This window comes from Poecile atricapillus, chromosome W (assembly GCF_030490865.1).
Source record: "Poecile atricapillus isolate bPoeAtr1 chromosome W, bPoeAtr1.hap1, whole genome shotgun sequence".
In the NCBI taxonomy this organism is placed as follows: domain Eukaryota; kingdom Metazoa; phylum Chordata; class Aves; order Passeriformes; family Paridae; genus Poecile; species Poecile atricapillus.
This window is the reverse complement of record NC_081288.1, coordinates 63,175,142-63,202,129: the sequence shown is the minus strand read 5'-3', so window position 1 is coordinate 63,202,129 and position 26,988 is coordinate 63,175,142. Positions and strand designations below refer to the sequence as shown.

The window sequence follows — 26,988 nt, the reverse complement described above, 5'->3', positions numbered from 1 at the left end:
ACAAGAGGCCACCAAATGCAAGGAGCAGGAGCCAGGATGAGACAAACAGAACATGGCAGCTCTTGATAAAAGAGGCTGCAGGCCTGAAGGGTTCTGTTTAGTGCCTGCATGCATTCAAGGCAGGCAAGGAAAGTGTGGTAAGAGGAATTCACTAATGGCTACGAAGCAGACAAGCCACACCAGGCTTGGGAAGTCCCCCTGAGCTGGAAACAGTGCAAGGAAGTATCACATGTGCCTGCCCTGCTTTTCCTCTTCCCTGGGTACTTAAGGCTTTTACTAGAGACAGCTATTGCAGCAAGACAGGCATGTATTCTGATCAAGTACCAAGTTCTTGCTATCTAAGAAGAGTCCCTCTGGCATGTTCACTGTGGCCTACATATTCTGTTGGTTTTTTTCCCCCCATTATTAACAGATTATACCATTCCACACCTCTCCTGGAAAATGTAGAAATTATTTTACTCATAAGGCACATGAGACACTTCTTAAGTGCTATTCTTTATCGCTTTTCTGCTGCTAATTCCACAGAAATAAACTGGCACTCACACACTTGCATATCTAAACTTTTTTAGATATTTACCACTTACTCTCACCCAACAGTTTTCTGATTGATAACAAACCATTTTTCTACATCATTAAGGTTGGACAAGCCCCATAATACAGAATGCAAAGTTGGATACATGTATTTGAAAATACCAGCAAATACTTTTTTATAAAAGGCTAATTTGCAAGGGTTTAAGATACTTTTAAAACAATTTTTACTATTTAAAATAAAATTTGGGGTGCGTTGGAGTTTTATTTCATAATTTAAAAGGCAAATTACTTTCCAATTTACTTAGCCACTGAGAAAAATGTGTCCCGCTCCTTGCTGCCTTAGTAGACCTATAATAGGATTTCACTAGTTTTTTTTTTTCAGGTGGAAGTAAGATTATGATCCCAGCTCTTGACATGAAGTTGTGGTACTGAATTCACAACAAATTCAAGGGAAAAAGTATGTATCTGCACTATTAACTTTAAGCATCTAATACCAGTGTTCCTAGGACTTTCTGGAAATGTGCAGAACTCAAGTGCTCTGAATCGCAGCTGCATTAGCGCTCATTCCCATTAATGGCTTGAGCACAAATGTTGAAGTTTCAGGGAACCTCTTTCCATCATATCCATAGGGGAGGATGACTTTATGCTTTAAGGCTAAAACACTTTTGGGTTTTGTTTCTTTTAGGTTCAGTGGATATTTTTGCAGTTTGCTTTGCCAAGTGAAGCATCCACAATTTAATTTAAAGACAACCAAAATATATATTTTTTTAATCTGCAGATATTTTAACCTATTTCTTCCTAATATCTGAAAAAGAAAGTACACGCACTCATCTCAAATTACTGTTTCTCTGAGAAAGTTTTCTGATTTACCTGCAATTTGCTTATCAGTCCAGATTATATAAACATGATTTTTCAACTAATGAACAGTTTGACTGTGGGATCTTGCCCAACACAGTCAGTGAGGGCTAGGAATCTAGGGGGCTAGGAATCAGGAGGCAGCATTCTCTCTCTAGGGAGCCCACTGAATACCATGCTTCCTTGCCTGTAAAGTAAGGATACACATCTTTTGTCTGGCTGAATGAAGAGTCTCAACCTCTCAGTCTCTCTCTCCCTCTGTATAGCAGTTGACACAATAGACCCAGACCTAAAAGCTATTGTAATACAAATTAATACTACTTTTTCACAAGCCCTTCACCAGTGCTACCTAAATATACTTTTTGGCCACAGTACCATCCACAAAACAAATGCATTAGAGATTTTCACCACCCATGCTGAAATTACCACAGTGATGCAACTTTTTTTAGACCTCAGTGATATAAAAAGAAAATAGTATCATCTTGTTCAATGCCAGCTCCTCTGCTGAAATATTCATCACCTAAGTGGTAGTTATGTGCTTTCTCGAAGTGTAAAATGCATAAGCTTTGCCTCTGGCAGACTATGTTCTTACTATGTTTAAACCTGTGTAAAACAGCCATAATTATCAAGAATGAATGGCCAAAAGTGAAAAAAAAAAAAATAAAAAAAAATCAAGAGACTCTATGGTTTAATTCAAGTTATCCACAGAACTTGTTATAAAGAAAATTAAGAATACTTCATAACTGAAAAATGCAACCCTAAGGATCTGAGCATTTTAAGTAGCTGTTACTTTAAAATAAAATGCAGTCATCATTATTAAAAAAATGAAGTGATATTTATCGTAATTACCTGTTATTATTGGTACCATTTGTGGTTTTATTTAAATGCTATTTGTTTTTATTGCTGTTTACAGGGAAATTAGGCTCATGCAAGTGAGCAAGGGTTATTGTGATAGTGTGTGGGCATGAGTATGGAGAAAGCATTCCACTGACCATGAAACAACAAACAGACCCTAAACCACAGCTATTCTCTGACTCCTGAATCATGCTCCATGATAAAAAGCCACGATGAACTTTCTTTATGGACATAAACTATGAAACTATTCTACATAAGAAATCTGCAGAAATACAGTTAGGAAAGTGCTTCCCTAGATAGGTTTGTGTATCAAGCTAAAAGTTAAGGAAACTTCTGGGGAAAAAAAAAGGGTTGATGAGCAAACCTTGGACAGGATGGTATTAGGTAAAATAATTTATTTCAAATAAGGCATCCTGTTATATCCTCCTGTAACTCAATAAGGAAGGTAGAAATTGTCTTATCAGAACGGCCCATCATTTGGTATTGGGGTTTATTGTAGAGCCTGTTAAGTGCTCTGCTGCTTCCAATGATGCAGCCATTGAGGGGTGTCATCATAGATGCCCCCACAAACTTAGACACAGCAAAAATGAATAAATTCATGAGCAGTTTTGTCTTTAAAGGGCACTGATTTAATATGCTGCCATTTGTGCTCTTGCCAAGAAAGCCTGTGCATTTAAAGCCAATGCCCTAGAGACCCACAGGGTGAAAATTTTTGGCTTCAAGATTTGTTTTTGAGTGTTGCATGAGATCTAATAAGATTCAAATGGCTCTGCAAAATTTCTTTGGGTTGCCTCTGCTAGGGCACTTTGCTCTGAATTCCACCATCTGCACTTGTACCAGGGATTCTCTGAGGTGTGGTAGAAAACCCTTGGCTTTGCCTGGCTATGTAGGACTGAGACAGACCTCACAACTGGGGAAGAAGATAGAAGGTGAAGAACACTGTTTAGACAAGGTGGGTTCTACAGCTCTTAAAACAGCTGTTCAAAGCACCTGCCAATGTTTGTCTGTTGCTACACTCGTATTCTGACCAGGAAATTCAGGAACAAGAGAAATTGTTATATGAAATCAGTTTTAGAGCAATCTTGCAACTGGACACAGAACTCAGGGGTTACCTGGGATAACATTTATGCTCCCTGTGACTTCAAGGATCTAGGGACCTGACAATAGTCTGGATTTTTGCTTTTTTCTTACTGTGGTAAATTACAGATGAGGCTTTTTTGGTTCTACTGCAAGTTTTGAGTTTGTTTTGCTGCCAAGTGTTTTGTGGCTTGTGATATTTAGTTGCATCTGGAATCCTTTTCAGTTCAGTTCCCTGACTCCTTTTTAACCTGTATCTCTTGCATCTGACTTTGACTGATGGCCTTGGGGATCTTTTGTAGCCATAAATTGCTATATTTCTGTTATTTGTTGCCCAGACACCAATTCAGTGAAGGAGTCATGCTGCACAAGTCCCTAGAATTAGGAAAGAATCTAAAAGTATTGCAAGAATAAAGCAATCATCATGTACATTTAAAATCTGTAAATGGCAACTACAACTGCAGCGAAACACAAATAACCAGTTATTAAAAAATATTATTTCTTTATGCATGTATGTTTTCCCTTTCAAATTTTCTAATCAATCAATGTAGAAATTACCTAAGATTGCTATTCTGCTAAAAAACTGCAGAGCCTTAAGTTGAATAAAATTTGCGGGGATTTTGTTTTATTTCGAAGTATCTTGCTCTGAGACCTATTAAGACGCTCATTGTTTCAAGGCAAGATATTTGATGTTTGTAAAGAAAATTAGATACTTACATGCTTTATATTAAAAAGGCAATGACCGACATCACAAAGAACCATACAAATACCTTTTTAATTGAAATCTATCCATCTCCCCTGCTTTCAAGTCCCCAAAGATACCAAGCTATGAATTTCAATGAGGTCTTTGCAAAACAGTGTTTAATTAGTGCTTTTCTGTCAGCCTATCTTCCATCACCCATCTAACCATTCTTGTTTCTACAGAGACATGTAGCAGCAATTTTATATTATACAAAAGGAGCAACATTCTCTCACAGGTAAGAGTCTAAAATCTATCAGTTCAACCTAATTTTGGTATGGCCGTATGAAATAGTGTCTGCTTTTTTTTTTGGAGGTAGCAGACTTTATCCATTAAAAAAAGGGAGAAAAAAAATTAAATAATAATAATTATAAAAAATTCTGCACCTGAAAGAACCAAAGGCTTAAACAGCAGCAGTCTGTTATATCACTGCTGCACGTCAGCTGTGCCTCTGAAATTATCATCGGGAAAAAGTGGGACTAATGCTGATCCACAGCAAATGATGCAGATGGACATAGGATTCTGACCAGCTTGCAGATACTCTGCAGGTTCTTTTGGTCAAATATTCATTGGTCAGTTCTATCCCCAGCTGAAGAAGCCTCTTGCATTCCTTGCCAAGTGAACTCTAACACAGCAGAGTTCACAGCATCTTCTATACCTTGTGCCTAAAAATGGCCACTAAACCTGGCTGCAGCAATTATTGATGTCATACTCTTCCAGTGGGACCAGAGCAAGGTGACACACCCAGGCTCCAAATCTCTAGTGCTCCACAACGCTGGTGTTACACTACAAAAAACTGTAGTGCTTTACATAGATTAGGCACATCAGGTGTCACTCCAATTTTCTTCTGAAGTGTCATCAAATTTTTGATGCTTATCTAAAAAGACTTCTACACCCATTTTCTCATAATCTTCAAAGGAATTATAAAGTCCTTACTGTGAAGGATCTAACTGAAAAAAAGCAAACACTTCTTTATGTAGGTGTAATTCTGAGGTAAAGCTGGTTTATGGCAGAGACACATCATTCCTGGAGGTGAATGGCAGAAGGGGAAATGAATGATGACATCCTGTACACACATCACATGGAAGACATGAGAATACAAACAAGCTCTATGCAAAAGAAATAACTTCTACTGATGATGTAGAGTGATACTGCAGTATTTATGTGTGAAGATGATTAGGATACTGTCAAACGTATGGAATGGAGCAGCATCACAGCAGACTGCTCCTGCTTGAACTGCATCCTGGAAATGTTCAGTTCTTGGAGTAAATGGAACCATTCCAGTGAATACTTCCGTATGAGGACTTTACACTTAATTCACCATGACTGACAATTTCTTGGTCTGACAAGGGGTCAGAAATGAAGGAAAAGGGATGCCACCAGCAAATAAGAATGAGGAATTTTGAAAGATGTAATAAAGGACATTTACTCATACTACACCTATTTTTTCACAATATTTCTCCTTCTTTCATGACCCTTTTGTGACACCTTCTTAACATGACCCTAAGTACTAACCTGAAGATTAAAGTAATAAATGTTTTTTAAATCTTGTTTTCAAGCAGAATTGTGAAAAGATATGCTAGTATCCAGAAATGAGACCCATGAGGAAAGCTGACAGCATCACATGAATTTCTCATTATGGTAGACCTTTCTGTCCTCAGTCTTGGCTACAAGTAGTGAGTGTCAGGACAGTAACTTTGGTAAAGAGGGAGTAGAGGAGAAAATGAAAGTAGCAGTAAAAGCAATGAGACACCACAGGAGGGTGCTACACACAGTCACTGTATTCTTCTGGCAGGAGCAGCGAAAGGCAGCATGACTATGTTTTCCATAGTTGGAAAGCAGCAGTAAGTCCTTTTTTCCTCATAGCATCCCAAAACAAATCCATTTACTTATGATCAGAGACTCAAATACATAGGGCAGCAGTTGTATTAGCCTGAGACCCATTGGTTGTAATGGTACTGCCAGCTGGGGCTAGTTGAGAACACGAGGAGCAAAAATTACCTTAGCAAATGACCCATCCAATGCAGTGAGTTTAATGATTGCATAAATATTACACTGGGCTTACACTGGGTCAGATAACAACTCCCCTCTACCACCTATTCCTTACACGCTTAATACTGACACATCTTCAGAACGCTCCAGGATTTTCCGAATGAAATTGTGTGTAAAGAGATTTACACTTTTATGAATCAGCAGATGACAATACACTTTCTATAAGCATAGATAGATTTTACTGTGCCCAGATATGTTTTCTCTCCCACTTCACTTTTCAGTAGCTAAACAAACCCAGAGCACTGTACTACATACAGTTCAACACATTTACCACTAATTACTTTTTATTGAAGCTGTTTACAGCAATAAAAGCAAAATTTTGAACTACTCATCCCCCTCTGAAGAGATTTATTCTATCTTTCTAGGGTATCTAACTATATCCCAGTGAAGGCAGGAGAGCTCACCAAAGTAATCCGATGCATCTTGCGGGTCCCTGGAAATAGAAAAATTGCATATTCTTTCTTTAAAGTATCCTCTAGTACAATGGAGGGTCCCTTGCACAACTGCTCAAATATGTACACTCCCCAGAACCTGTCTCTTCATTGCCTCATCTCAGTGGAGATTCTGTTCAGGGCCCTTGGGTACAGAAGAAAAGGACATGCCAGCCCACAGAGGTAGTGGAACTACTGGCCTCTTATGCAGGGAGAGGGAAGATAATGCAAGGGAGACTTCCAAGCAAGGATCTGGAATTTTTCCTTTCCCCTGCCCTATTTCTTTAACATTATTCATCCCATTCTCTTCTGTCATTCTCTGACCCCAGTCTAGTTATATCTTCCTGTGGTGGTGTTCTTTTTCTTGGGTTTTCCTCTTAATTTCCCTAATCACAGAACTGTAACTTATCTCTGTCTGGAAGGGAACAATCAGGATCACTGCATCCAGCTCCCAAATTAATGTAATCTTGGCCGAGAGCTACTTCATTGCCAGATTTGTTCTGTCATAATATCCCTTGCAAGTTGCCACTCCAGTTTTCTTCTCTTTACCTACAGAGTAGTTACCACTTGCACCTTCACTTGCTCTACAAACCCCTCTTCCCTTATTTCTCTCTTATACAGAATGACTCCCTCTTCAAGGAGTAAGTCCACCTGCTGCTGATTCTTTGCCCCTTGCTGCACATCAGCATTTCCACTCTCAACAACAACAAACCTTACTTTATATTTTGGAGCCTTGTGCTTCCACCTGTTTCTATACCCTCTTGCTTGATGAGTTCCAGTTGTTCTCCAGAGAGGTGGTGAAGCAAGCCGTAGCTCCTCATTCTCTTCACTCACTTCCCAGTAGTGTTCATCACTATCCAATACTGGGAGCATCACAGTTTGTTTGCAGTAAAACCCAGTGTGTGCTGTATGTACATCCCATACTGTCCATATATTCAAGCATCTCTATCCAGAGATAATGGGGTAATGTAGTTTTCTAGGATTACACCTCTAAAGCAACCTGGGATATTTCAGGATGAAAAGTGCTCTATTGAAAAAATAGGTAACTACTTCAGAAGCTTAACCGTGAGAAAACAATGCATATCCATGCCTTAAAGTAACTTCTGGCCTACTAGTCCACATAGGGATAAAAAGTTAATGCAAACAAGCATGGAGACAGCGTTATAATGCAGGCCTAGAATGCCAGGAAATAGTGTCAACATGCAAAGTAAGATGCAGTCAGCACCCCTGTTTTCTGCGACGTGGAATTCTGATGCTTTTGGCTCTACTGGGGCATGACCTTGCCCTGAGAAAGCCACCCAATATTAATCAGAAGTGGAAAGCAAGACACCACAGAGCTATGGAATAAATGGACTGGTGATGGAGAGCACATGCCACAAAAAGCAGTGCCAGGGGGACAGTGGAAATCCTTGGCTCATCTGGTCAACTTGCTGCTAAAGAAGTATCAATATAGAAGCTCACAAATAATTTCATGAAGTGATAACACACCTGTTGCCTAATAAGCTGTGTAGAAACGTGTTTTTCCAATTCAAATGCCACTGTCAGAATTCCATTCCAAAGGAGATGTAAAACTACTTTCACATACACCAAGCTGGAAGCACAGAATTAGGCAAATGCTTTCAGAGAAGTTTCTGTCAGCCTGCAATAAATGCCTGTGGTTGCTATCACTCTAATCATTTGGCAGCTAAATGTTGTTTCTAACACTGTTTGGAACATGTCATGAAGAAAAACCATACGTACAATGCTACTTTCACAGAAGAGAAGAAAATATGGCAATGATAGCCACCATATACACTTTTTCTGTAGGGAATGGAGTTTGGATGGGAAGAAAAGGGGAATATCATCTATCAGAAAGCAAAGCAGAAATACTATCTACTGAGAAGACATTTCATTTTTTGACATCCAGCTTCATAAATAAAGCAAACAGGCTGCTAGTCAGTCTATATCCTATACAAATACTGGAAATGCTAACTGTCTGGGGAGAAGAAATAGAATGCTATACCCTGGTATGTGCACTAATTTGCTAACTGCTCTGTGGCTTCAATCCAGCAAAACACTTAAGCACATGAATAGTCACAACAACAAAGGTCTGAAAGACTGCCCATATATTAAAGTAAATTGCAATGTAGGAACAAGACTCTTCCGTGCTTTCATTAAAGCCCGCAAAACTCAGAGAAGAAAATCAATGCTGCCTCCCTTGGGTACAGCAAGCAAGGAGTGGAGTCACAGCAGCTGCTTTTAAGGATAGCTTAGGCAAATGTATTTACAAAATGCATATGTATTTGTATACACAAATTTGAAATATACGTGCACTGGTGGTTTAACAGTGTTTTCTAAGCCAAAAAGAAAAAAAAAAACCTAAGGTTGTTTTCTAGTTGAAATACAAAAGGGCTATTTAGCTATGAAAAATCTTCCAAACCTTTTACTTGGCTTGCTTTTAATGGTTACACAGAGTTTGCCATTCAACGAAATATGTTGCTGTGGTTTCCCTGAGCTTAGCTCAGAAGAGGAATCTGAATAAAATGTCAGTCTGAGCCATGCAGTGACTGTAGCTGACACAAATCAAATGTCAGGGTTCAAGCAAGTGTGAAGATAACACTGGGTGGGGGCACAAGGGAGAGAGATGAGTGAGTCTGGAAGGTGATATTGCAGGGTCTAGGTCAGGGGAGAAGTGAGAGCTGCATGGGAAGGATCGGTGTAGCATGGGCATGATGAATATATTGCTATTTGAGAAAAGTTACCTGTGATCAGGATTTACTCAGATGGTGCCATTAAGGCACTCAAAAAACATTTTCTGGTTGCCTCAGGGAACAAAAATCCTTTATTATCTGAACAAGAATATTACCAAAAGTACTATATTAAAGTATAATTTCTGCTTTTACTGCCACTAGTATTTACATTCCTCTTACTTCTCTGTTTGAATGCTACAACCAGCAGCTAACACAGACACACAGTGGGCATTTGAAGGCAAATACATCTTCCTCAAAGCAGCAAATTTGATTCCATTCCTGTCACAAACAGTTAATTTGGGGGGGGGGGGGGGCACTCTACATCACATTTCATGTGGAGGCACCTGAAATAGCAGTCCTATGTTATTAGCCATTGAAGACCGAATGCTATCAAGAACACAATCAGTGCATGTCTAATCTGCAAGTTGTACTTCAGAGATGAATGAAATGTTTACAGGGCAATAGTGGTGTGAAAGTAGAAGAACCTGCTTCTCTCAGAACTCTATATACTCTGCTGGCACATTCAGGGTGAGAAACATCCACTGTGTACACAAACCACATTGCTGCTGTCATATCATTGCTCTTCTGTGCTTTGAGGCTTATTTATCATCGCAGTATAGTTTCTTCACCCTAAAACTAGCAGGCTCTCTTCTGTGCCAAAGTGAAGAGCATCACCTGCTTATAGCTCTCCTCTTATTACCATAACAATCATTAGAAACTTTTGGGAATAGTAGGCTGTGTAATTGCACTGCAAGTATATTCTTCAGGACTGAATTGCCTTTAAGTTACTTAGTACCTCCTGGTTTCTTTCTTGCTTTTTACTCTCTTTCTCACAGCTCTGCATAGAACCTAGAGTCATTTCTCTCCTATAGTTTAGTGAAATGACCTGCTAATTTCTTCTGCAGGAAGTTAATTGTAGCAGTTATTCCTGACTTTCTTTACCTGAGCAATGGTGTAATCCAAAGAAATGAGGATGGTTTGCTTCACCTTCTGATTCAATCTCTCTTGTTGGCAAATGTTCACAGTCTCATGATGCCAGTTCAAATCCTGCTGAAACTGCTGGGAGTCAGAACAGGTTTGATCAGACTTGGATCTCATCTGCACTTCAGACAGAACACTACGGCAGTCTTTGGAGCAGTCTTTGGCCTCTACAGATTTCATAGGCTAGAAATGCTGTATTTCATCCTAGTCACGATGTATACACTAATTGATATTCAATTTTTTAAAAAAGAGCAAGAAGGTGAAAAGATAGAATGAGTGAAGATGGAGATGCACTGGCAGAGCTGCACATGGAAATAAACATGAGATATCCTAGCAGCATATCTGGATTGTAGCAATCCTTGGTTTTAATGGTCTAAGTAAAGAAAGGTGAAGAAAATACTTAGGAAGCTACAAGTTTGCTAGAGGTCAGCAGAAGACTAAACATAGTGCAGTCAATATTGCTGTGCTTGTGTGAACAGAAAGAAATAGAATTCTTCTTGATAAGCAGCTGTATTTCATTTCTATACTTAGATGAAAAGCATCAGCTAAACACTGAACAGGTATTTTAATTTGGGTGGTATTTACTGGTGGTCAAGGTAAGCAGAAAAAAATGGCAGTGCTTTTCCTGACATCATGCCATATTGGAAATCAAGGAAATCCTGTTTCTGCCTGTAAATGGACTTGTGGAAGACAAGAATAAATATGAAAAAGAAAAAATTAGATGTCCTTCAACACAGCCACACTTCTGATCACAAAGTTGTTCAGAGACAGCTCAACTTTGTAAAGCTCAGCACGGAAGTATCTCCATGAAATGTGTCATGAAACACACTAAGAGAAAATTAGGCCTTTGCAGATGTTTTTGGAGGAAATGAAGAAACAAAACAACCCCTAAAATATTTAAACAAATGACATATAAATATGATGGAGGTTTATTTATTCACATTTTGGGTTTAGGTGCTTGATAACTAATAAGAAGAAGTGAATCTGATGGACATTCAGAAGTGTTAGAGACCAACTAGAGCTGGGTTAAACAACAAATCCACAGTTCCTGGACAACAGGAAAATTCCTTTAATCACCTAATATCCCTTTTGCATAAAACCAACAAGAACAACAAAACCACAAAAGAGCTCTTCTGCTTCCATGGGGGAGGATCCTTTAGATCCTTTTAAAGGCTCTAATTACTGAGTATTACAACTGGTGTTCTTTGACTTTATTGTTTTTCTGGCATTTTACTTTGCTATGAGATTGTTTTATGGAGCACTTTGGTGAGCTCCTGATAGGCAATCCTCCAGATTAATACAGTGTTCATTGTGCCAGTAAGTGGTCAGCTTCTCTGAGATACAGCACATCAATGACAGCTCACTGTCCCCTTCTTGGAATTCTAGAAAGACTGAACAGCACACAGTATTTTGAACTAATGCCAAATGCACGAAAGTCCTTCGTAGATCTACACATAGAGCATTTTCAAAGTAAATCTCCAGGTGAATGTACTGCCCAGGATTCAAGTATGAGACACAGATTAGCCTAGGAAACTACAAATACTGCTTTAAAACATCACATACAGGCTTCTTTGCTTGCTATTTTTTTTATATGTGTTTCAGACCCAAGTTACAGAAGAACAATTAAATAACCATTAAGCATGCACTTAGGCCAAATGATAGCTTTTCCTGGGAAGCTTAGAGGGAGCTCAGAAAGCATTTTGTCTGGAAAGAAGGTGAGGAGCAGAATCCCAGTCCTGGAGAAGAGCAGGCAGACAAGCAGCAGTTGCCCAGGCAGGGCAGTTTCACCTCCAGCACTCCAGGTGTGCCCTTCAGCAGAGCCGGCAGGACCCTTTGGGTTTGTTTTGCTCATTTTTTCCTGCAAAGCTCCTCCAACACTGGAAGATTTCATCTGTGAAAGGATTTCATCTGTCTGGATTCAGAGACACTACCAAGAGCACCCTCCTGCACCCAGCAAATCAGGCTTCGTGTTTGAGCTGCACCTTGTACCAGCCTCTCTGCCAGACGAGAAGCTTCATGGATTCTCAGTGCCATATAACAGCCACCCACCCACAGGGGCAGATGAAGCTGCCTAAACACCACTTCTACACAGTGCCAATACCTCCATGTCCAAATGTTTCAGAGTTTTGAAGTTTGTGATGATGATGATGATGATGATGATGATGATGATGATGATTATTCCAGGAAAATCAGCTACTTCAGAAAACAAAATTTGGCTTAGTGGGAGAATACACTTCCAAAAATAATTCTGACTACATTTTGTTGGCATGTTCAGGTGGTTACATTCCTCCTCACTTCTCAGAACCTATCCATTTCCAATGTCAATTTTGCTGCCTTCCCAGTACAAAGGCACAGTGCAGAGAGTCAGCAGGCATCCTGAATTTCAGTGAGAAGTCAAGCTGCCTGGCACCATCAGAAATTTTTCAATTTACAACATGGAACCAATAGACAACAAAGGGAACAAAATTGTGGGAAGGAAAGGCAGGACAGAACAGGATTTGCAAAATGCACTGTTATCCACCAGGCTCCCTGCGCTACACTTTGACCTCTAAACATGTACACACAGTTCATCAATCACTGATGTTAAAGTGCACCAGGGATGAAAGAAGGGCATTAAATAACAGACCAACAGAATGGGGTTCGGGGTATCTGCATTCTGTTCATAGTAGGAGCATACATAAAAACAGATACTCAGCTTAACAAAACAGATTTGGTGAAATCAACACAGTATCAATTAAACTGCATGCACTGACGAATGATCCCATCGCAGGTTTTCTGGAAAGTTCTTGTGATTTCTACAGCCTTCCTGTGTAACTCCAGGCAAACTGTTTAATTTTTCTGCCCCTCACATCTGTAAGTTACAGCACATGGTGTAATAACTCCTCTTTCAGAAGGGGTAAAGTCCTGAGGCAGTTTTTGTAAACTCCTGTGACATCCTCTAGCCAATTAGTGATTAGAAAAGCAAATAACTAGGGGTTGACTTCAGAAGAAGCAGAAGGAGAAGAAATACACAGCATAAGAATATTCACATCCCTGCTTCCCCTTTTTGGCATTTGTAGTTTATACAAAGAAATGTCAATTTAAATAACCAATTCTCATTACACTAAATACTGAAATGCCAACACTAATCACATGGATTTGTTAAAAATTAATGTTTTAGCAAGGAAGCTCTTAGATTTGGCCTTTCTACTACTTTGCTGTTTGATATGGATTGAAGATAGCAGTTATTTCACCATTGTCTGCCCGTATAAAGTGCAGGCAGAAAGTCTGCCAGATCTGGTAAATCACCAGTGTAACACAACGCTTGCAGAACCCAAGTGGATAATATGGGCTTACATGGCCTGTGCAGTGATTTAGCGAGCTATAAATACAAAACTTTGAAAGAACTTTGAACTCCAGAACAAAGGGGGCCAAAAGTGATGTTGCTTTTAATCCAAGGTGAATGCTTTATGATGGAACAAGAGAAGAAGGATTACTTGCAGCTTCTCAGCCCTGATAAATCAGGCACAGCCTTTGGAAAATGATTAGTCATACTATGCATCATGCACAAACCCTAGGTTAATCGATTTGCTGCACAAGCTCAATGCTTTTATCAATAATTAACAGTTTAGATGCTCTCCTCCCCCTGTTACACTTAACACCTCTGTTTCTCCATTTCTGGAATCCTGGGAGCAGTAAAGCAGGGAAATCATCCTGACGTCTTGCTCATGATTGCAGGTTGACTTTGCAATCTCAGCACAGAATCTATTCCACTGAGAAAAGATGACATTCCAAAGACACTGCTACTATGACTGTCCTGTGACTATACTGTGGCTTATACAAGAGAGAAGTTACGTACATGAAAACTCTAAGGTAGTGCAGATTGTAAAGAAATGTAACTGGTGAGTCAGGGAATTAAGGAGAGAGAAGTGTGGATTTTTGCCTGACGTTGCTTCTCACCCTTCATTCTATATCTATTCTCCTCCTCTTCACCTCATTCCCACTTGGCTGGCTGTTTCTCCTTCTCTTATTTTCTGTTTGCCTAACATACCTTTGTCTCACTCCCTTCTTCCTTTGTGTTCCCTCTTAAAAATATCTCATGGTGTTCCTACAAAGATCCTGTTATGAAAGCATTCACAGTGACTTCTAAGATATTAAATTTAACAAAGCATGCAAGTATTCTTAGGCTTGAAATATACATGACTATTAAATATATGCATCTCCCTTCTTATTTCCATTAACTCCTAAATTAATTCAGGGTAGCTCAGAGCAACCTCAAACATAATTACATGGAACTGAAAAATTAATAGAACTGATGAAATGCATGCCACACACAGGAGGCTAACAGTTTATATGAACAGGCATTTCCTATTCATATCTTGAATTTCTCCTGGTTTATAACCAGAAACACATTGCAGTATCAGTCTCTAGAACTCCTTCTGCATCACATCTCTGAGATTTGTCATGGATAGCAGAAAAGAGGAACAGTGCCTGCAACATGGCCTGTGACTGATTTCTCTGCACAGTGAAAAATACCAGACACACATAGAGAGACCCATCATGACTACAGCAGGTACAAAAGATGCTGAGCATCTTTAGAGAGTATTCAAAGCAGGCCCTGCCTTTGAGACACATGACAAATGCAACATATGGTATACTTAAAACAGAGTCCATTTGTTGTGCTATGTGTGAATGCAAGCTTTGTTCCCAGTAAGCTCTGGCTTAATAATCTTCCCAGATCTTTCTCACCTGATGTTTCAGTCAACTGGATGCTAGAGGCCTTTAAAAAAAATGTCAGTTCTTTCATTTAGTATAATCTTGCTATATCCAAAGTAGACAGCATGAACAGAACATTGGTTCACTTCCAATGCTATTGAATGATTGAGTATGAAAGCCTCTTTTGCCTATTTTCTCTTTTTAATATTTTTCTTAAGGTCCTGCTTTCCAGTTTGTTTTCCCATTCGTGTGTATTGTTTTCCTGTCCTGTCAGCAATGCCAGTCCCTCAGCTGCTGAGCTCCAGCCTGCTCATTGCACTTTCTGTCACACAAGTGTGGAGAATTTCTGATCTGACTTACAAATTCTGTGCTGCCCCTGGCAAGATGGCTGGCTGTCATGATGCCGCAGGGTGTTTCAAACAGCTGCTCTTTCCAAGGCATACTTCTTTGCATCTCCAGCTTAAATTGCCCCCTTTAGTTTTCATCCTTTCCACACCAAGAGCCACTGGCAATGGAGCCATGCAGAAACAACAACTGTACCATTAAACTATTTCAGATTTTTTCTCATTGAGAAATTATCTGCATGTCCTAGTTTATCACTTAGTCATATTCAGCTGTGCATTAACTGTTCAAGCACTATATATGTATGTGTGTGTATATATATATATATATATATATATATATGACTTCTAGATTACCTACCAGGTGATATTTCCTAGCACATCTAGGCTATGCTTTTTTTGCATTGTTTTGTTTTGTAATTTATTTTTAAAATAAAAATATTTATGTTTGTTGTGATCAGTATGTTTAAATCTGGTACCTGTTGAAGGACAGCTTATGCACAACACTTTTGGAATTCAACCCCAGATTTTGGCAGAATCTGGCCATCTGCTCTTGTTCCTGAGTGTTGGAAGACTTTTCCTTTGAGTTTCAATTAATTATCCTCCTAACTCTTGGTTTTCTATTGCATTCAATCTCAGCTGAAGCAAAGCAACAATAGGTACTGACTACTCAACAAAATTTGGTTTTCCTTCTGAATCAAAACTAATTCAAAGTCCCAGAAAAAAGTTTTTTCTTTTGGAAGGAAAGTGAGCTACAAAACCAAAGTAGAATGTGTAGAGACTTGTTCACATTTTGCTGAGTCTAAGTACAGTACAAATCTGAATTGGTCCCTAGGAACTCAACAGAGGACTGCAATCAACTTTACTTGGTTGTATCTAACTCTGCAACTTGGGATATGCTGAAACTCTATCTTGATTTCATGTCATATAACATTTTCTCACATCCTGGTTTCTGTCTGGACTGCTCTGAGCAACAGAACTGCAGCTGCTCTCATGGATGGGATTTCTCCTGCAGTCCAGACACAGCCTTAGACAGTACGGTAATATTTTCTTTATTGTTTCTTTTTATTTTCTTACATATAAAAGGAAGATTGCAGCCTCAGGTTTCAGATGAATTTAAAATTTCTTGTAAGCCAAAAGTGGCATGCCTTTGTCTCCAATTCTATGACATCATAAGCATTTAAACTGACAGTTATTGAAGGTCTTAAAGTGAAAAGCTAAGGGGGAAAAAGAAATATCAACAAAATAGTACTGAGAATTTTGAAACTTAAAACTCTGATTCTGCAGTTTTATTTGGACAGACTTAGTTTTGTTTGAATAGTGCTTAGTAGGCAGCTACAAAGAGGATGGAGGCTCTCTTTTCACAAGAAACCACAAGGAGAAAAGATAAAGAGCAATGGTTACAAGCTGCACTGACCAAGGTTTTATTGGTTTTATGACCTAAGGAAGACAATTTTTACAATGAGAATGACCATTCAGTGAAACAACCTCCCTAAGGACAGTGGAGTCACCATCACTGCTGATGGTGGTTTTCAAGATGTGACCAGACAGGGCACTTGGTATTTTCATCCAGGCTCCCTTTTCCACAGAAGGCTGGAGGTCCTTTCCAACCTGGGCTGTTCTAGAATTTTATGAGACTACTTAGTATCGCATCTAGCCCTAAACTTTCACCTAAAACTGATTTTGTGGTTCTGTGATGATTACTGCTTCCCCTCACAGCTGAACTTAAATCAGGTTACACTTAAACTGGTTTTACACTAGTTTCATTTTACTAGTCCTAATCATAATAAGTCATTTGTATATGAAAGGAGGGAGATCAGGTCTAACAGAAATTACATTTTACTCATACCCAGGTATTTTCACCTGTTGCATCTTCCTTCCAGACAAACTAAAAACTCTTTCTGTTTCAGAGGAATAGAAAAAGAAAATGCAAGGTGCCCTTCACACAGGCTGCTGGAGCAAACAAGACTCCTAGAACAGCAATTTTGTGGGTTATACACATTTTTAAAAAGTTATACATTCCTAACAGGACCCACTGAGATTTAGAATAGCTTTTCTATATCTATATCTCCTATATTCTATGAAAAAAAAAATAATTAAATATTTTATTCTAAATGTACCATTGGAATATATAAAGAGACAAGTTTCTATTATACTTTGATCATAATGTGTGCAGTTTTAGGAGAAGGGTTCCAAGATCACACTATGTTCGTGCAGATAAAACTGCTGCTGCTTGAAATGTTTTCTTATTTTATCTATGCACTTATTTCCTTTCTAAAATTTGCTTTACATGTATTTCTTTACAATCATATTAGGATTCCAACTGAAAAAGAAAAATAGGATTATTCTGTGAATGGGATGTCTGCACTCAGGGTAGCCATGGTGAAGCATGTTCAGGTAGTGGACTAATTTAACTGGTTACATCATCATGGAAGAGCTTTCATAGTTGAGATGAAAAACTCAAACTTGTACTTCATAAAGTCTGGAACAGTGCTGGCAACACTTAATTATTTAAAGTCACCCTTCCACATGAATTTAAATATTAATAGATTATTGTGCTTTCTGTAGAAAAAACACCTCTTTCCTCTAAAGTGCTCTGCAGAAATTCTGAGTCACAATGACCTTCTTGCCCAGAGTCCCACAAGGAATAACCACCAGAGATAGGAATAAAGAATCCCAGAATCCCAACTGAGTGTCCAACTGAGTCCCCAGTGACTGGGGACGGTGCTTCCTCCCAGGAAGTCCTAACACATTATTCTACCACTGCAAAATCCCACTGAACTAAGAAAACACACGAAGAATAAAAATAAATCAAGGAAAATAGTAAGGAAAAAAATTGAACAAAGGTGGCTTTATAATCCTCAGAAGATGAAACTCAGTAGTTTGATGTCAGCTGACTAGTGGACTCCTATTCTACTACTGCAAAATTAACAAGGGTTTAACACACAATCAAGTTTAATAAGTTTCTGTATATCAGCAAAAGCATGGTAAGTCATTCCACAGGCTTATTTAGCAACTGCAAGACAATGTGGCTTGGCACATTTCTTTTCCCTCTGGGTCTAAACCTACACACTTTGAGTACAGAAAGAGACAAGCTGTTTTTGAGAATCCTGCTAAATTGTGGTTGCTTGACTTTATGTCAAATTCCCTAACTCTGCTAAGGCTAATAGCATAAAGGGAGGTGAAAAAACATTTCCTTGCTAAGTGTTTCTTTAACAGGCATAAAATGACAGTGACAACTGTGTAAAAAGCTTTTTCACCACTTGATGAGACCACCACAATTTCAGCCTTCTATAATCTGGTATTTCTCCACCTCTTCTCATCTCCATATGTAATTGCTGCTCATAATTCACCTGCCTTTTCAGCTTACTTGGTGCTTGCTGTATAAAAACATTGGCAGTGAATGATGAGCAGACATAAAAGCATTAATATAGGTATGCTAGATGTAGACATTCAGGGGATGGAATCTAAAGGGGCTGAAGTATTCCCAGCCACAGAGCTCCTGAAGTACATTGCTTGTAGGCAAAAACCCTCTGTGCTTGCCCCTGGAGGTGGGACTCAGCTGGGAATTTGGGTAGGTGAGGCAGTTTGAAGCCAGGGCTCCTTCCCACAATACCTTTTGTAAGTTGTAAACCTAATAGGATGCACCCTACCCTTCACTGAGTTCACTCTGAGCTTCAGCAGAGAGACAGGCACTCTGTCTCTCTGTCTGTTTTGTCCGTCAATCTGTAGGCACTATGTCTATTTTGATACTTTTTAAGCACAATTTAGATTTTTCACCAGCTTTACTAAATTAGGACTTTAAGGATCTGCCCCAAGGCTTCATCAAATTAGGGCTTTTGTCTCATCATCAAATTCATTGAAAACATGCTGTAACCCACTAACCTGACTCAGTCAGAGCAGTAGTATATGATAGCAATCTCCGCATTTATTAAACACATGCTCCCTCTGGAGCTGGAGATGATACAGTAACAGCTGTTTTATTCAGGTTTCTCTGTAAGTCATGAGGAAACAAACACAACCTTGTCTCTGCTATAATTCCCACTGTTCATATCCACTCATGCAATTAAGATATACAAAGATAAACAACTGTTAAGTTCTCCATAACTTCTACAATTATTCTACAATTTATTCTTCCCATTATCTGTCCCTGTTCTTGCCATCATTACTGTGAGTAAACCAGCACTGAATCTGACTCAGCAAAGCGAAATTAAGTTTTATGCAAAAATAAATGAGGTAAGTTGTCTTGGGCAGATTATCCTTCCAAAAGACACTGGGACTAAACATAAAAAATAAGTAGGCCTGTAATGAAGTGAAATAGTGCAAATGCTGGGACATCAGGGTTTGCTCTGACTTTAATGTCAGCCTGACCTCCCACTAGTACAAAATTATTATCTGTGGATCATTTATACTTTTTGTCTACAAGAAATAATAACACTTCTGGATGGCAAGCCAACATGTCATTTGAGAAACAAGAACATAAGCCCCCAGTCATGAACCCCAATATGGCTTTTAACCACAACTTGTGGGTAGGAGCACGGTTACACAAATCACCCCAAAAACACTGGGACAAGCACAGTGCATCTCTGGAAGCTGAGAAAATTCACAGGGCAGCCAGCAATTTTAAGGAGGATATCTCTTATCAGAAGATAACATTCCTTTGCCTGGTAAGTGCAAAAAGGGATGTATTCCTTCTTCTGCTCAACTCTCAATACCCAAAGTCCTTTTTAAGGGGAGAAACCACCCCATTACTTGAATGTGCTGATCAGCACCAGCTCTGCTGGTGTCTGAGACAGGTGAGCTGGGCCTGTAGGCAGTGCATCCTTAGGCTTGGTGCTGCTCCCTCCCTTCTGAACTCATCCCAACTCCAATCATGTCCTAAGCACCTTGCAATGCTTCTTCATTTTTTCCCAAGGTGTTTGAAAACAGGAGGGAAAAGGTGGCAGCAAACTGCATGAAGAGCCTTGTGGCTGATGGTTTTAGACTAGCTGAGTTCTTGGAGAGACTTCAGGTAATGTCGAGGACACCAACATTCTGTTACTGCACATGCATTTTACAGAGATAGAAATGCACCCGTCCTACAATGAATGGATCTCATTATGTGCAAAGTCAACAAACTTGCTAAAGACCTTTGGCAAATCAGTGCCTTTGTGTTTGGATTGCAGTGCTGGCTGCATGGTGTGCCTTTGTCCACTCCAGCCCTGTTTACCAACAGAGGCAGAGTCACCATATAGCCCTGGGCACCAATCTGGATAAATATGTTGATGTGTATATTTGTGTTCCAACAGTTTCTGTATCAGCGTTTACAAGTGATACCTATGAAAGCGAGTAAACATGGATATTAAAAAAGCCATTTGCTTTCTCACTATGCATGTTTACTGCTTGCAGTTCAGTCACCTCTGAGAAGAAGGTGAAAGAGATCATTTCATCTTAGTTCCTTCCTCTGGCATACCCACCTGATGTATTTCTGTGAGGCTCATGACACCGCAGAATAATGTTTGCTGTTATTGTAAATTGACACTTTACTTCTGAAAAGCTGCAAACCATTTGTTTGTAAAACATACTGCAATCCCCACTAGTCTATTTGGTAGTTTGCTTGTTTTTTTTCAGATCTAAAATAATTTAAACACATTGCTTCAAATTGAACATCCATGTTTTGTATGACATTTTCTTTGTAAACAAGTTAACACAAATATATTTTCCATGCATATTTATTATGTGCCCACAGCAGTCAGTATTCAAATCCACTCCCCTAGACTTTCTGACAAACTAGGAATCCTCATTGCCATAAAAACATACCTTTTTACCCCAATTAAACTATTCCTTAGAATAAACTTTTGCCTTTAGAGACTAATTTTTAATTTATTTCATTAGTTTCCATCTCAGATAACTAAATTCTTTTTTTATTACAGCTGGGAAATTTTATAATGTGCGAATTGAAATAATGATTGTAGCACAGTACTCTGCAAGTGCTTTTCATTAAGCCTCCAGCTACTATTCCTTGCTCTGTTGGATATCTTTGTGTCAGGGTTACTTTATGGTGGACAGAAATCTGGACAATTTAGGTTTAAAGAACGATTAAAAACCTATTAGATAACAACCTCAAACACATACTGGTTCATGTAGCTTAACTGCATATTCTTGTCATAATCAAAATACTTAAAACTTAATAATCATGCTAAAAAGTGGACCTGTCAATATATTCCATAGTTTCACAATTCTGAAAGTCAAAATCATTACTTGTCATTACAATTCTATTTAAGCAGACACACAGTGCCAGAAATACATCTACATTTCTGAGATGCTGCATTGCAGCAAAATTGTGACGTTTTGCTTTCTTATCAACAGAACGACTAAACTCATACTCTGTGTTCAAGTATAATTTTCTGGTTAGTATTAGTCACTTGAAAATAGTTCAGAAGCATCTGTGTGGCCTGTTGAAATTTACAGCCTGCTTACACTGTTGATCACCAGTCTCATCTTGCTAATTCATTGCTCTGTATTGCTCATTGGTAAATGAGTTTGCTAGCATATATTCCCACTGATGCCAGGGTCACAGAAGCCCGAATGAAAACTTAGAGAGTCCACTTAATTGCAAAGATTTATAGCTATGTTGTTTTCTTTTCTCCCTTTCCACTCAAACTTGCCTTCCATGTCTGACATCTATAGAAAAGGGAGAGCTGCTTATTCTAGTCCAAAACAGCAGCAGACAAGGATTAGTTCTGCAGGGATTCCTTGTTTCTATTGCTTGTGCATAGGCAACAGAGAAACTGTTTTTTAATCCACCCTAGGATAGGGTACTGAACCAAAGGAAAATCCTGTGTCAATATAGTATCAGCCATGATCAGTCTGCAATGAAATAATGAGCTACAAAACTGGCAAACCCCCCCATAAACTGTGTAATTTACGGAATTAACAAGCTGCTCATCTGGATTTAAGATACTGTGCTTTCTGAAGTAAAACACAGGTACACCATTATCCAATGGTGTACAGATAATAAAATAGACAGATTTTTAATTTCCGGAAACTCAGAAGCAGAAAGTTACCATTTGAAAATCTGTCTCTGCCTGCACAAAGAGTCTGCTGTGTGAACCAAGTATAATTTGTGTGTCAAACCAAAGCCTGTTTCTTTGTCTTATTTATGGCTCTGCTACAAGTTTGGGTAGCAGAGGAATCAATCAATTTGAACCAACTAGTAAAATTATTTTGGGAGCTGTGGAGATTAAAAAACAAAAATCCCAACAAACCCCAAACTGTTTCAGCTTTTCTGAGTGAACAGGGTTATTCTAAAGAGCACGTTTTACACACTGAAAACTTACCAACGGAGCGATGAATGCAGGTGTGCTGGTTATCACTCAGGAAAAAGCCCTCTTTGCACTGACATTCATAGCTGCCCATAGTATTTACACAGATCTGCTGGCACCCTCCATTGTTATCCATACACTCATCAACATCTAGAAGACAGAAGGAAAAAGAAATTCAATATAATGTACAAATTCAGAATATAAATCTAGAAGAGTGAGGAACACACAAAAAGAAACATAAATTAAGCTAATGAAGATTACCCAAATCAGTTAATCCAAATTAATCCCTCTAATTATTTTTCCTGCATCCTAGGCTTAAAGTTAACATGAAAAAAAATGCCAAAACAAAACCTCAAACAGTGGGGAGAAGAATCCCCCTATGTCTTCATGTATTCTGAACTGCAAGTTGATTTCCAATGCACAATGAACATGAACAACCTAAAAAAGCTGTGACCCCATCTGCCAAGTGTGCTGTTGCACTCTGTCATTCGCACTCTACTTGGAAAGACATACTTCAGGTCTACAGTAATTTCTAGCAGGGGTAGCAGGCAAACACAAAGGGCATTACTGGGTGAAAAGAGTCTTTACAGAGTTCTGGTCTTGAACAGAACAGCATGTTTCAATTACTGGAGTCATAACCCCCTACTTTGTCAGTTTATTTAACATTGTTTAGTGAAAAGAAGGCTTCTTAAACCTAAATGTTCCATGTCTGTATTGTCATTTTAATAGGCAAATATATAAAACCATAATGGCAGCATTATCTACTGGCTGTTTTGAGGGCTATCCCCCATCACTTCTCTTTGGCATAACTGTTTTTATGCTGTAGTGTTTAACAGACACATAGGTATCAGCATTGGGAAACCACTGCCATTATTAGGTGTCTGGCCCACATTCAACTTTGCAATTCTCTTGTTTTGGTCATGAAAGTGAGTCATATTTATTTTTTTCTTTTTTCTTGCTACCTGAAAAATTAGTGTTTTCCTTTTCCATGAAGACTCTTCAGCCAGTTAAGTTATTTCTATGTGCCAACATGTCGACAATGGAGTTGGTGTGTGTTTTGATTTCATTTTATTTTTGGAAGGGGCAAAAAACCCACAATAAAGCTAAATGATCCACAATACTCCAAACCTCAGAATAGCTGGCACAGCTTCTGCAGAAATTAATTCCCCCAGGACTGGCCACAACACTAAGGTAAACCCAAGCTGCTTTTGCTGGTCCTGTTGCAAGAAAGGCCAGGCAGCTCTGAATGCAGGGTTGGCTGTGAGCTCTGGCAGCTTGCTCAGCTACTGCTGTTTGTGCTACCTTCGTGTGACAGCAGTTGTAGCTCTTTCTCACAGAAAAAAAAAGCTCTGGGGTAATTACAGCAGCACCCAGGGAAACCAGGCAGTCTTATTCTGTCTTGAACTACAATGCAAGTGTATAGACAGTCCTCTTTTTATTTACCAGAAAATGTTAAGCTCAACTGAGGCAAATTCTCTGTATCAAAATCCTCCCCACCTTCAGTTCTCACTCTTTTCCAGATCTGAGCATTTTCACAATCCTCATCAGAGATTTCTGGAATGTTGAGGAAAAGGGGAAGCAAAGACTTTCCTTGCCTACCGCTGCGTAAGAAGGAAAATAAATAGGACATCTTGGTTAGACCCTTCCTCTATCAGTCAGCAGGCCTTGCTGCCCTATCAGTGCCAAATCAAACTTGCTCCTTCAGAACAGCAGCCTGGAATCTAGATTCTCCTCTCTGGAAAATTAGCTGAATGCTTTCTGAAGGAATGTCTCAGTTGGTACATGCACAAACCCCAAATAATGCTCCAAAGTATGTGGTCATCCCAGAGCCCTGTTTATGGTAACACAAATTAACTCAAGCAGTTGCCTTTGAACTCTGATGAATAATCTGAAACGAATGCAATGATTTAAGCTTTTTTTTTTCTGCTCTTGATAGCAAATGCTAATGTTTTACCACTTCCATAAAGAGATCAATTTACCACCAAGCCCCAAATCCATATGCTAGAATTATTACAATCAAAGCTCTTTAAAAAGCTTTTCTATGAGGGATTTCTTCCAATTGTGTCCAATTACTTGCCTCAAAATTATTTTAACATGCATTTATGAGAAGGACTTGAAGAAAGAAAACAGCTGGGATCTAGGACTACTCTGTTTCTGTACTACATGCCTTGCAATGGATCTTGGCCTGATGGTACAGGATTTACATGTTCTCTTCTCAGGTCACAGTCCTACCAGGGTTAGGCTTTTTGGAGCATTTTGCATTACTGCAGTCTTAAAAGGCAGTATTGCTTACTATCCACCACACCAAGCAATTTATTGGAAATGGATGCCTGGAAAATATTTACTGAATTCTTCACTTGGTAAACTTTCTTTCCAATAAAGTCACTTTATGATCAGCCTATCAGTTTATTAATAACCCAGTTGAGAGAACAGCATAAAATAGTCTTCTTAAGTTATGCAAGAGAACTCCATTGACTACAAGAAGCTCAAGGTTTGGTAGATCTGGCACAGTAATTCTTGAATTTTTCTCTGATTTTTTTCAAAGCTCACAAATGAAATACCTTTGTTACCGCTGAAGATGAATAGATCACATGGACATAGGTCGAGGTGTGGTGAAAAGAAGAGCAGAGTTTATTTATCCTCCCAGGATTTATAGGCTTCTTACCATGGCCAGGGATTGGATGGTCAGGATAACACTTTCTCACTGCACTGGCCATGAGAGATGCCCATCACAAGACGTGTAACAGAAAGAATGTACACATATCTATGTTTACAGTTACTCTCCTGGGAAAGTCATTAGAAAAGTATGTTAGCAAGCTCAAAAGCTGAGTTTTCAGGGCGACATACCTTCCCAAGGGCCTATTTCTTCTTTTTCATTGTGCATTTCTCATTAATCCAGCTCAAGTTATCCACCTGAATGTGGAAACCTTGATAGTGCAGCATGGATGAGACTGAATTTTTTGGGATTAAGTTCCATAGAAACACTAAAATAAGGAGTTGGTTTTTCAATAAGGCTTTTTTAGCTCCAGTTTTGCTGGCTCTCTACATGTCAAACATGGCTGTTCACTGTTTTGAAAAAAACTGAGGGTAGATTCTCAGGAGCTTTAATTGGTGATAAGTCTGTGTGACAGTTTATACCTGCACCCCAGGGCTGAACTAGAGATTTGAAAAAAGTCACGGCATAAAATCCTTTCACTCAAACACCTACTCTAAGGCCCAACTAAAACCATATTAAAAACTTTTAAACTGATTGAGCACAAATACAAAACTTACTTGGTTAATACTCTGTTGTTAATAAAACAGAATTTTTCTCTTATTTTAGATCAAATAGACGGGTCTTCTTTCATAAACATTTGCACAAAATCAGGTACCACTAATAATTCAGGATTAGATTGTCTCTCTGATCACAGCAGTCTCAAGGTAGCAGGGGGAAGACTCCATTCCTTCGAACTAGTGTATGGAAAATCAAATCCATTTCCTAGTCTTCTTCTATGACAAAAGTTTCAGTTTGGCCTCCCTGCCCGAGAGTGTGCTGTTTCCTAACGTACGTTATCCAGCTGAGTCTCAAAACCCCACTGATACAGGAAAATTTCGGCAAGTGTTCACAATCCAAACCCACAAAATAAGGTTGAAAGATTTTCACCTGAGCTGAGCTCAGATGGTTGTTCCATCTGAAGGCTTCCCCAACCCTCATCCTCAAAAAGAGGATGGAAGAACTAATAGAGAGTGAATACATGTCCTTAAGCCATTCTCTGTAATGCTCATTACAAAGAGCTGTCCTGTGAATCTATTTGCAAAAGACAACTGCTGCTGGAAACACCTAGAAATAGCTCCATTTCTACAGCTCTTAGCTGCTCCTTACCAGCACAAATAAACGGCACACATGACAACCAGCACAAAAGCAAGAATTGCTGCAACAGAATTTAGACCAGTGACAAACCTATCTTTGCAGGGAGAGGAGCTCCTGGACTTTCGAGTGCCCAGTCCTCATCAAGGACAACCAGGACCAGGGCAGGAGCCAGCTCAGGGAAAGGCTGGGAAAGGAGGAGGATCTTTCAACAGAGACAGAGAGATAAACGCTGCATAAATGCATACATATATAGCTAATCTATATCTATATATCAGAAGCATTATGCAAATGAATGCAAATTTCAATTTGCATAAGACCTCTAGCTTTTTGGCCCACTGCCTTCATATAATCAAACTCGTGCTCAGTACCTTAGTAAGATGAGATCCTCTGGAGAGTGGTAATGTGGAACAGTATCAAAGGGTAGGAAATACTGCAGTTGATAAAGATGAATGTTTTATATATTAAATAAACAAATGTTTTCAGTTTCTCATTTAATTTATCTGATGAATTTTTCAAATTAACTTCACTGGTGTTTCACCCTGATTTGG

General features: G+C 39.0%; 1 protein-coding gene across 1 annotated transcript in view; it reads right to left on the bottom strand.

The window, feature by feature from the left end:
- The window catches only part of LOC131592319 (signal peptide, CUB and EGF-like domain-containing protein 1), a 199,591-nt gene that overhangs the window by 114,162 nt on the left and 58,441 nt on the right, over positions 1-26,988 (bottom strand). Inside the window, exon 4 of the mRNA XM_058863740.1 lies at positions 22,606-22,740. Within this exon, the coding sequence (XP_058719723.1) occupies positions 22,606-22,740 (135 nt within the window). The remainder of the gene's footprint in view (positions 1-22,605; positions 22,741-26,988) is intronic.